Raw genomic sequence first — 11,243 nt, 5'->3', positions numbered from 1 at the left:
TTACTTAGGGAGAACTTACACACGGTCTGTGCAGATGTCAGGTTTTTCCAGTCGGTAACCACTCTTCAAGCTCTCCAAGACCTCTTTGTGTTTCTTCAGAGCGTAAGGTGAGCCCCCTGTAAATTATTCACAAAACATGTCTTGAGGCACACCATCAACCATTTAAAGAAAGCGAGGTGTTTTACTAAAGAAAACCCCGATTTCATAAACATTTGAACCTCACAATAAACAAGTACACACAAAGTTGGGAAAATCGAGATCGTTCAGCCATTTTTATCATGAACTGAGAAAAAGTGGCGGATTGGTCACGCATAAACCTTGGCGTTGGACTATCTTACAGACGTTTAGCCTCTCCTCACCCCACCCCTCTCCCAATCTCCCAAACAAAACAAAACACACACAAAAAAAAAACCTGAGTATGTTTCCCCGTTCGTTTGCGTGATCTAATTTGTGTGAGTCTGCTCATTCATCACACTAAATTCCTTCATTTCTTTCCTTGCTCATTCAGCCTGTCAGTCAGTTATTCAATTAATCGATTGGTTAACCACTCAGTCTCTGTGTCAACCGCTCAGTCCTTTGGATAGTTGCTTTACTAGTTGGATGGCCAGATTTGGTTCATTCCCTCATTTGTTTACTCAGTCAGTCAGTCAGTCAGTCAGCCTGTTAGTCAATGTTAGCCGGTCAGCCAGTTAGCCTTTGAGTCACTCATTAAGTCGGTTACAGTTGTAGTTAACCAGCCAGCTCCTTTGATAACGCATTCATTTAGTCAGTCAGAGTGGGTCGGTAGGTCAGCCAGATAGGCAGTTGGACAAACAGTCAGCTGGCTAGACGTTTCACTCTTCTTAGTTCATTTACTCATCGAACCAGTCAGTGCATGAGTCCATCCATCTGTCAGTCAGCCTGTCCAGGCTTTTTCATTCAATTTTTGAGGTGTAAGAAAGGGCTGTTCTCTGTCAACGCATCTCCTTTATCCTTTACGTGGAGGTACATGTAATGGCCAAAGCAACTGGAAACAACGCAACCATAAGAAGTGTCTACGCAGATAATCACGAAGTAAATATAACCCAGTTTTCGGATGATGCTACATTGATTTTAATTGCTTTAGTAAAATCCCTGTCCTCAGCACTCGAATTAGTGCAAGACTTAAACAAAATTCCGGGCCTAGATGGATGGATCGGCAGCATAATCAGTAACAACCGGTTTTTTTTTCCTAGAAGGAACTTTACATAGCCGAAAACGTACTAAAATTCAAGCCTGCTTTCTTGAACTATAAAGAAAAAATACTAGTTAAGTAAGTACACTTGTGTACAGAGAATCTGAGAAAAATTTAAACCCTGGACACTAGCCAAGAGAGGTGACTTGGGTTCATGGACTGTAGACTGACAATAGTGATAATATAAATTAGACTTCTGCCTATTGTTTCGCAAGGCGGAGAACCAAGAGTACAAAACTCATAGACTTTCATTTCAATTTTTTATACAGACAAGTGCCAACTAGCAAGCGGTGAACAGAAAATGCACTTTTTCTTTCAAGACGCACTAGAAACGCCAGTTCATCTTTCTTGGTCATTCTCCCTAACTTCGTGAATAGGGAGCTTAAGGATGCGACGATTTAAAGCCAAGGACTGAAAACCAAACTGAACTTTCGCATACCAGGACAGTAGCAGCTTTTAAAACTAATCGTACCTATTACTCGTAATTTCTAATCAGCCTCGTGCTGCGAGTTCGGCTGATTTTGAAACCATTTCCACAATTACTTCCTAAATTATATCGGCCTCGCGCTGCGCGTTCGGCCAATTTTGGAATCATTTGCACGATTACTCCCTTAATTGTACTCCACTCAGTCGTACTACTTTTACTGATCATCGGTTCATTTCTAGTTTCCGGAAGTGGCTCGAATAAGACTTGATATGTGGTGTGATATCCTATATGGCCATCTAATTTAGAACAAAGATATGACATAGTAAATGGCGGGGAAACGAAGAAATGGGAACTTTTCGCGGGTTGTGTGTATATTTTATGACTCACAACCCAACGTCTAGTCTCCAAAATAAACGTAATCATGGTTTGTATTCATATATTTAAGATCACCTGTTTGCAAAAGCCTGTACCTACTCTGTCAAAGTAAGGCAACCAATTTAAATTTATATATAAAGCTAAAAACAGCACTGAGACAAGCTTTAATAACACGGTCTTGTGCAATAGTCTAATTGTTGCTTCAATTTAATAAGCATACTGTTTCAGCCACTCTGTCACTAACAGTTTATGTAATGGGCTTTTAAAGTGCAAAAAAAATAAATAAGAAAATCGTTCCTTTGTTTGCTCGTTCGTTCAACAGGTCAGATGGTAAGTGGGTCATTGGCAAGTCAGTCAGCCAGTCAAGTGGCCAACGTTTAATTGTGCAATGTGGAGTATATTTTATAAAAAAAAATGATGGAGGCTTATCTAGTGGATAAAGTTATCCGGGCCAGGCCAGGGCCAGGTTATCGTAATATCGAAGAGATGATACACACACTTTTGAATAACTGTAGTTTCACAAAACAGATGTTCTTGCATTCGAGTCTCATTATCAGCAAACGACTAAAAGTATGGTAAAAATATATTAATTAAAATTGTATAAATAATTCTTATCACTGACCAAGAGTTGCGATTTCCCACAGGACCACGCCATAGGACCAACTGCAAGTAAAACAAATGGATCAGCAAAACTAAATAGTGTTCATTTTGCCGCTGGTGTGTAGTTTGGAATTAGAAGTGAAATTGAATTAATACAATACCAAAGATGACAAGTTATCTCCAGTTCATTTTTTTTTTTGGGGGGGGGGGTGGGGGGGGGGGGGGGGGGGGGGCGGTTAAGCAATGGATATCCAATTCACTGAAGCATGAAACAGGCCCAACAGTAAATAACTTGTATTGTTTTTATGTAAAGAACCCCACAAGACGTATTGCATTATGGGGATGGGAAATAGAAATGAAAAATACCGTAACAATGTTGATTATCTTGTGTTTCAGTACTGACTTAAGGTGGCTGAACACAGTTAAATATTGCTAGTGCTAATCACCCTTACTTGCACTGAATTGCGATGCGCGCGGCTCACGACATCGGACTGAAAGCATACAAATGCGCCTCTGGCTGCCGCTATACAGTCCATGTTTGATGTCGGAGCACAGCACCACAGCTAGATGTTAAATAGCTGCGAGTCGGTTTTAATGAGGGAGGAAAAATCCTCGAGTCAGGTTGAGATCGACTGAAACTCAACCCACATGCTGGCCGAGGCCAGAATTGAAGTGGTGGGAGGCTCGATAGATAACCACTAAGCCACCCTGACTCCCTACCAATGTTTCATTTACCTTTTTCTCTAAAACCCTTGATCCTTTGGTCCCCAAAAATGGTACGTAAAAAGTTAACAACACGATCTTCGGTTTTTTGATAGTTAAGCTGACGTATATGCAATTGCCATGGCAACATGAATAAATATAAACAGACCTTTAAAATCGGTTTTGTTTATTTGCAGAAAAACTGGTCGTTAGATTTTCTTTATAATTTGCATGCAACAAGCTTGTAACGATGCTCACAAGTTAACACTATTTTAATAAAAATTTAATTGACAGAGAAATCTTTAATTATCTTTTCTTGAAGGTTCACTGGAATATCTAGAATTTCCTCTGTTAAAGTTTAATTTTTTTTCAATACTCCAGTTACGTATTTCAAAGTATCTTTGTGCCAAATTGCGTTCAATTCTAACGAGTGGTTCTCGAGAAATAGGCGTATTTCCGAGAAAGCCTTTCCACATTCAATCGCAATTTTTTGACTAACTACACATGCCCTGCATTTAACAGGGTTCTTTCCATAACAAAGAAGAGTCTGCGAATTGCGAAGTTCATTGCATTCAGTGCATTGTTACCGTTTCTAAAATATATTTCTCATAAAAGACTAAAACCATCAAAACACTTTGTTCAATTATGAGGAAAAATAGTACAGATAACGGATGCATTGAGCAAATAAAATGATTGTTGTATCGAAGCCATGTTTTTTTTGTTGCAATCCTTGCACGCGCACTGCATTGCGTTAGTTATCAAGACTAATACTCACACATCGCTCCTGGTGGTGAAGATCTCTTCAAAAATTGACTCGGGAGCCATCCACTTCACTGGCAGTTTCTTCCCAGTGTCTACTTTGTACACGTCATGGTACAAATGCCTCATCAATCCAAAGTCAGAAATCTTGACTATCTTACCATGACCCACGAGAATGTTCCTTGCTGCTAAGTCCCTGTGGACTAGGCCCTTCTGGGAAAGATAGGTCTGTAAACGAAAAAGAATAACCATGGGTATTCCTATGGATTTGAGATGCAAAGTCCTGGCTAGTGGCTTGGGAACTCGAGAATTTCAAGAAACCGTCGGGCCAAAGAGACTCCTTGATCATATCACGCCAATTGTACATCCAGTGAAAGTGACTCCCAACATAATTGATTTCTTCAAATAGACTTACTTAGCGTTAGGTATTAGCACTTTTTAAACGAAAGAATTTGTTTATACAAGGATAGGAGTTCACTACTTCCACTCCACTAAAAATCTCATCAGTATGATACTAACCGAACACCATAAAGAAACTAGGAGCAACAACATGTACTGATATGCCAAGCCAGGCATTACAAAGCTCAGAGGACCAATCAACCACCTTTTAAGCAATGCAAAGATTTCCCTTAATGCTGCGCACAACAATATTACAACACTGACTTGGATAGAGTTTAGGTAATCGTGATTCCCAGTCACAAAGAGAGATCGTATTGCTGCTATGGCTAGACCCTGAAGCTAGCTGAGCAATTATAGCGATTACAAACAGATGGTTTGCGAAAATTGACTTATGTCATTCCAATCATTATTAGCTTACCATGCCACGTGCAATCTGCCAGGCAAGTTTTATAAGATCAAGTGGAGCAAATGACTCGCAATCCTCATCACATTCATCGCCCATATTTTTGGTGGGAACATCTTCCTGGTTTGACGCGGATGACGAAACTACCACCAAAGGTATCGCATTGCTGCCATCAGCGATGTCAGTTCCTTCATTTCCTGCTGGATATGTTGAAGAGCAGTTGAGCAAAGGAATCCCACTTTCATCATTGATATCACCGATGAGGTCTCCTTCATCGTCTCCTGCATAAGCAGGAGGGATGCTGGACAATGGTATTGTGCTTTTACTGTTGCCAGAAGCAATGGTTTCGTCATATTCTTCTCCACTTATTGAAGGGAGGCTTAAAAAGGGTATTGTGCATTCATCGTTGCCAGAAGGGAGGGCTTTTTTCTGTCCTTCCCCAGATGTGGTAGGGCAGCTAATGGCAATCAAGGGTATCACACATTCATTGCTGCTAGAGGTGATTGTTTCTTTGTGATCTTCTGCCGATGTAGAGGGGAAGCACATCAAGGGTGATGCAGAATCAATGTTGCCAGAAGCGATGATTTCCTCATGTTCTGGGGCACATGTGGAAATGCAGCTGTTTTCATACAACACAACTGTTTTAATCCCATCTGCTTCACCACCCTAAGTGAGAAATTTGTTCCGTTAAATTAACAAAAGATTCATTGCAGTTGAGTTAACAAACATTGATTTAAGCCTCAGCCTTCAAGTTAATTATCCTTTTTTGGGCTGGCATTGTTTATTTATTTATTTTTTTTTACAGTCAAATCAATTTATGTTAACACTCTACTTTGCCTTCTATAACTCTAAATGTCTATTACTCTTCTAGTAAGAGAAACAACAGATTACATGGTCACTTCAAAATTATCAATGGCAGCACAAAGCCACTGTTACACGTTGAAACTTTTAGTTGAAACTTGTGTGCAACGGCACTGCAAAAAAGTTCCAGCAGGCGTTGCACGGTGTAACATAACAGGTCGAAGCTGGTTCGGTTGTGGCCGTTAAGTTTGTGCTCTGAGCATCAAAGGGACCTGGCATTCACAATACCCGGCATTCTTCAAGATGGCAAATACAAGGAAAGAGAAGACACGCCGAAAAGTACTTAAACAACGCTTTCATTTCATGTCCAGTATCGAATTCTAGTGATAATTCCGTGTCGACTAACAGAAATTCTTTTTTTTTTTGTTAATACATCCAATGACTTTTAAACTTTGTAGAAAATAATTTGCGATCTTCTCAGTTGCTTCGATCGACGGCAAAAATGCAGCCTCAATTCAGCCGGCGATCACCCTTTTCTCAAGCGGCGATTTTCACCAGCAGCCGGCACTTAGCTGCATCCCTGAATCACAATTATATGGCCTGTTGGTACATGTATCTATAAGCTTTAGCTGCAGACACAATTTCTACAAGGCTATCCAATAATGTTTACTGTGGGTTTTAGGCATTTGATATTGCTGCAGTTTTTAAAAAAAATGGCACAAGGGAATGAGAATAAAGATCTATCAGGTTTGCATCCTGGATTTAACATCATATCAAAATTAAGAAGCATATACCTGGTCTAGTGTAGCTGTGTTGCATTCTTTTGTCTCTGCATACTGTTTTTTGCTTTCAGTAATAACGACAGCTCCCAAGGTAGAACCTTTAATCTGTGTATACAAGTAAGCAATAAGTGTTATCATAAAAAAGCGGTTTGTGGTCCTCATTGACCCACAAAGTCACAACCATACAATTTGTTTTGGCTAACACCCAGGCCTCGATTGTTCAAAAGGTGGATAGCGCCATCCACCGGATAAATCACTATCCAGCAGATAAACACCAGCAAAACCGATTGAGTTATCCAGTGGATAGCGCTATCCACCCTTGGAACAACTGGGGCCAGATGAGTTTAGTTTTAAGATGCAAGTGAAGCTCGCCTTAGGACAAAACACTCCTTTGAATTTTCCTATTCAAATGTTGTAATATTCTTTGTTTTCCCTTAATACTTAATGCATCTATAGGAATTGGCTTACTAATGATGTTTGGCTAACATAATTACCTGACTTCTTTTTGCTCTCAACCAGTGAAGCAAGTCTCCATGGGGAACATACTCCATAATCAGACGAAGAGGCGTCTTCTGTGGAGTGGCCTCTGTCCAACAGCCTACAAATCTCAGCACGTTTGGACTCTTCCTCAGTACTTTCATAAGATCAATCTCGTTCAGAAATTCTAATTTCTCCTCTTCATTGGCGTTTTCTTGAGAAAAAAAGTTATGAAATAATGTTGAACAAATCAGTTTCAAAGTAGGTTGCTTAGTGTTTCATGTGCAGTGTGATGAACGGTTATCTATTTTATTGTAATCTGACTGCAGTCTGTGCGGTAAAGCTCAACCCAGTATTTCCGTTTTTCTGTCACTACGGGCAATGTAATTGGCTGTGGCATTTATGAGGATGAGTTATATACCATCTCTCGAGATAGTATAACTCTTTGAGGGGTTTTCCGGTCATAAAGGCGAGACAATCCCTGGTTTTTGCTTGAGAAAACAGCTTGCATTTTTGACCCGCTAAACTTAAGACGAGCTGTGTTCACTGTACTTCCGGACTTTTCCGACTTTAACTAGTCAAACTTGTCCTACTGAAAACAAAAACCAATGGAGTTTTAGTTTTTAGAACTAGGGGTAGTCGGAGCTTAGGAGAGTGAGTTCGATATGTTTGTAGGCGTACAGGTAGCAGTTGAGGGGGAAGGATGGATGGTTCGTGCGATGGATAAATAGTCTTTGCATATTTGGAAGTGAGGGTTGGGTACAGAGAAAAGGTTGTGAAGGCTAGTGATATCGTATAGTTCTGTCCAAGTGCTTGTAGAGTGCGTCAGGCAAGTTAATAGAACATTTTGTTTTATGGCCTGTTTACACGGAGAAAGGGTGACCCTCATTACAGACTTTCACTGCAATCTGACAGTAATCCGATCCCACAAAAGTTGACCCTGCTAGAAAGGTGACCCTACCTCAAGTGTTCACAGGGCAAAAAGTTGGCCCTCCTAGGGTTACCCTACCAAGCAGATAGGGTGGCCCTACCCCTAGGGTGACCCCACCTCTAATGTAAACCAAAGCGGAAAATACAATAGGCCAGGTTTACCCTTCTAAGAGGGTGCCCCTTACTGGTGCAATAGATGTTCTACAGGGCTCAGTCGTTCGAAGGCCAATCAGCGCTTTAAAATCCGGGTCCTCATTTTGTTCAAAAGCGTTTCTTTGGATAGTTTTCTTGGTTATTTTTAAGAGCATCCAATCATCAATTTAAACTGAATTTCCTTTTGAATCCATTTCCCACACCCCCCTCCACCGCGGCGGCAAAACTGCAGCCGTTCAGGGTAAGATTGTTGAGAATTTGTGTTACTTCCATTTCCTTACAAATTTGGCACATCGGATGTTTATGAAATTAGACAATCACTGGCCAGTTTTTTATTGGAATCGGTTGAAATAAATAAAGGATTGTTGAAATGACATCATACTGTGATATGTCGAAAATCGCCATCGAGCGAGACAGAAATGGCCCGCACCGAAGGGAATGAAATCCAGGGAATTTAACTTGAGATCACGGAAAAAAATTACATAGAGAGCTTAATTCTTAAGAGCCTAGTGAATATATCTGGATAAATTTTATGGCAATAGTAAAGGATTTTCATATCAAAATGGGGTTAGCATCGTTTTGTTGTGTAAATAAAATATTCCATGCGGCCTCAACAATGTGCTTCTATTTACTGTCGGCCGTAAACTTGATTTCCACTCTCAAAATTACCGTAGAATAAGCTTTTAGAATGATGTTCTTGTCTTATGTGGTAATACTTGACGATTTGGGAACATTTTGTGAAAACATATTTGTGACGCGTCACACACGTACCTATCTAATATCGTCTTAAATTCCCAAGTAATCAAGGTATCATTAGTTTTTCTTTATTATTATTTGATGTGCGCTCGCGGAATAATTGCTAAATAAAATTTCAGTTTACAATTTAACGCTGAAATTATATATGAAATGGATCATATATGATCCTCGCAGTTGTGGGTTCCAATGTTCCCGTGAGGAATGAGTCTACGGTGAAATTATATATGAAATGGATCATATATGAACTGCGGATATGAAATCAAGTGAAGCTATGATCCTCGCAGTTATGAATGCAATTTTTGCAATTGCGTAAAGAAGCCTGAAAAATTCAGGACTTCAACTACAATTGCAAAAATTGCGTTCATAACTGCGAGGATTATTAAGCTTCACTTGAGTTTACAGCTTATTGAGTCAAGGGAATAAATTCAAGTGTCCCTTATCCCTACATCAACAACACTATATTTCGAAGTCAAGCCCGTAAAGTAGTCCTTTAATCGTCCTAAACCGGTTCACCGTTGAGAGTTGCTTGCTGCTGCATGCAGTGTCATGACATAAGTGCAATCAGACTCGACGACATACTGCTATATAATGAGATTCACGTTACTTGGTATAGGAGTCACAAACTGACCCTCTTACCATGACGTCATCCCAAACCCCAACCAAAGAGCGATACAGTTCTTAGGCCTAAGAGAACTCCGAACATTACGAAGTACCATCAATGGCATCATGCTTCTGAATGAGACGTGTGCCTCGTGCAAAGCGAAAAGCTACTTTATCACAAGGTCCACGGCATAAATATTTAACACCTGACTACATGTAGATGACTAAAATTTTTCCAGACTGCAAAGCCCTATTCGATGTAAAGGCTAGCCATACCCAAACAGCCAACAAACTCTATGAAGAGGTATTCAACTATTGTTGGGCAGTTCTCTAGAACAAACATCAAAAATAATAATACAATGCAGTTGAAGTCAAAGCTAAATAGTTGATGCCTGCATTGCGTACTTATTTACCTTAATTGACTCCCGGGATACAAATGCAAGGTAATTACTTCGGTGTGTGATCCATACAAGGAATAGACACTTTCATACCCACCATGTAATTCTTTAACAGCAACGATCTTGTACTTGAAATTTTTCTCACAGCAGTCTTTGGTATTCTTGTTAAAGAACTCCAATCCGTCAATCAATTAGGCTTTGTGCACCTTCCCAAATGCTCCTTGACCCACCTCTTCCAATTTTTCTATCCTAGCTGGAGGAATTTCGCAGGAATTCAGTGGTTTAATATCCTTTGCTGTCCTAAAAAAAACAACGACACCAAGCTATCCAGATGTGGAAAAGGTTTCAGTAAGTTATGGGACTCACACAACGTCACAACAAATTTTATTTTAGGTCGCAGAAGGAATGGGGCTTATCCCTAATAGTTGGCTACGAGTGCTTTACCTTTGGATCATAAACAAAATAGAGCTTTCACAAAAGCGTTTCTTGCTATCTTTTTGTTTTGTTTCCGCAACTCTGAGACTGCGCGAGACCATTATCCATTGAGGCTTAAGGACGTTCGCGCCAAAATCTTCCTACGGTGAGATTTTCTTCATTTCTCGCCTAGTGTTAGTTAATTAAGTACTTACTCCAAAAATGAAAAAAAAAAATGGGGGTCACCGACTTTGTTTCGGAGAAAATGGCAGTGGAAAAATGCCTTAATTTCGAGAAATTGGTCATAATAGCGAGATGTAGGCTCATCTGCTCATCCATCGAAAATCATAAAAATAAACAGTTGGAGTGAACGTTTCCGTGCATAGGTTTTTAGGAGTGAGATTTTTAGATAATTGTATGCCGCTAGGGATGTGGTAAACAGTAGAGTTCATCCTTGACGAGCGTTATCGTAAGCTCTATCCGTTGCAACCACTACCGGAATTCGATGGCAGGAGGAAAGAAAATGTTAAAAAAAGATAACTTCTCACGGTGAGAATTTTTTCATTTCATCATATTTTGTAGACGGTAAGTTAAGTAAGTGATTCATGATTTAAAAAAAAGGGGTCACCGATGATCTGAACGAGTAAAATCGATATGATTTTGCAAAGCTCTTGGAAAAGTTCGTTTGTCACGCTTTTGCGTGACCTGTCGGGCAAGGACTGGAACCTAAGAGAGGATCGATCGTTGAAGAGATGAAAGGTTTTTACCGAAAAAAAACCCTTTTTCGAGCATAGCAACGACGTTTTAAGCAGGGGTCATCTTCATTTGGTTGGTGTTTTGTATAATATCTCCCCATTGCCGTCATGCTCATCCTCTGGAGTGTGTTTTTTGTGAAATTCAATCGCTGATAGTTTCCACGCAGGTCCGCACTATTCAAGCGGACGAGGACGAAAATACTGCTCAATTTTCACGAAAGTAAAAGAAAAGAACTTTAAAAACATGCATTCACTTTGAACTTAAGTTCGTAGGGTAATAAAAACATTAAAAAGGAATA

The 11,243-nt window shown here is 39.9% G+C and overlaps 1 protein-coding gene across 1 annotated transcript in view; it reads right to left on the bottom strand.

The window, feature by feature from the left end:
- Positions 1-11,243, bottom strand: part of LOC137988211 (uncharacterized) — a 20,044-nt gene continuing 8,801 nt past the window's right edge. Inside the window, exons 2-8 of the mRNA XM_068834256.1 lie at positions 9,873-10,075; positions 6,956-7,152; positions 6,474-6,566; positions 4,894-5,544; positions 4,093-4,304; positions 2,638-2,678; positions 1-116 (exon numbers count right to left, since the gene is read on the bottom strand). Of these exons, the coding sequence (XP_068690357.1) occupies positions 16-116; positions 2,638-2,678; positions 4,093-4,304; positions 4,894-5,544; positions 6,474-6,566; positions 6,956-7,102 (1,245 nt within the window). The 5' untranslated portion in view covers positions 7,103-7,152; positions 9,873-10,075 and the 3' untranslated portion in view covers positions 1-15. The remainder of the gene's footprint in view (positions 117-2,637; positions 2,679-4,092; positions 4,305-4,893; positions 5,545-6,473; positions 6,567-6,955; positions 7,153-9,872; positions 10,076-11,243) is intronic.

This window comes from Montipora foliosa, unplaced genomic scaffold, assembly GCF_036669935.1.
Source record: "Montipora foliosa isolate CH-2021 unplaced genomic scaffold, ASM3666993v2 scaffold_411, whole genome shotgun sequence".
In the NCBI taxonomy this organism is placed as follows: Eukaryota; Metazoa; Cnidaria; class Anthozoa; order Scleractinia; family Acroporidae; genus Montipora; species Montipora foliosa.
This window is presented reverse-complemented; position numbering and strand designations above follow the sequence as displayed.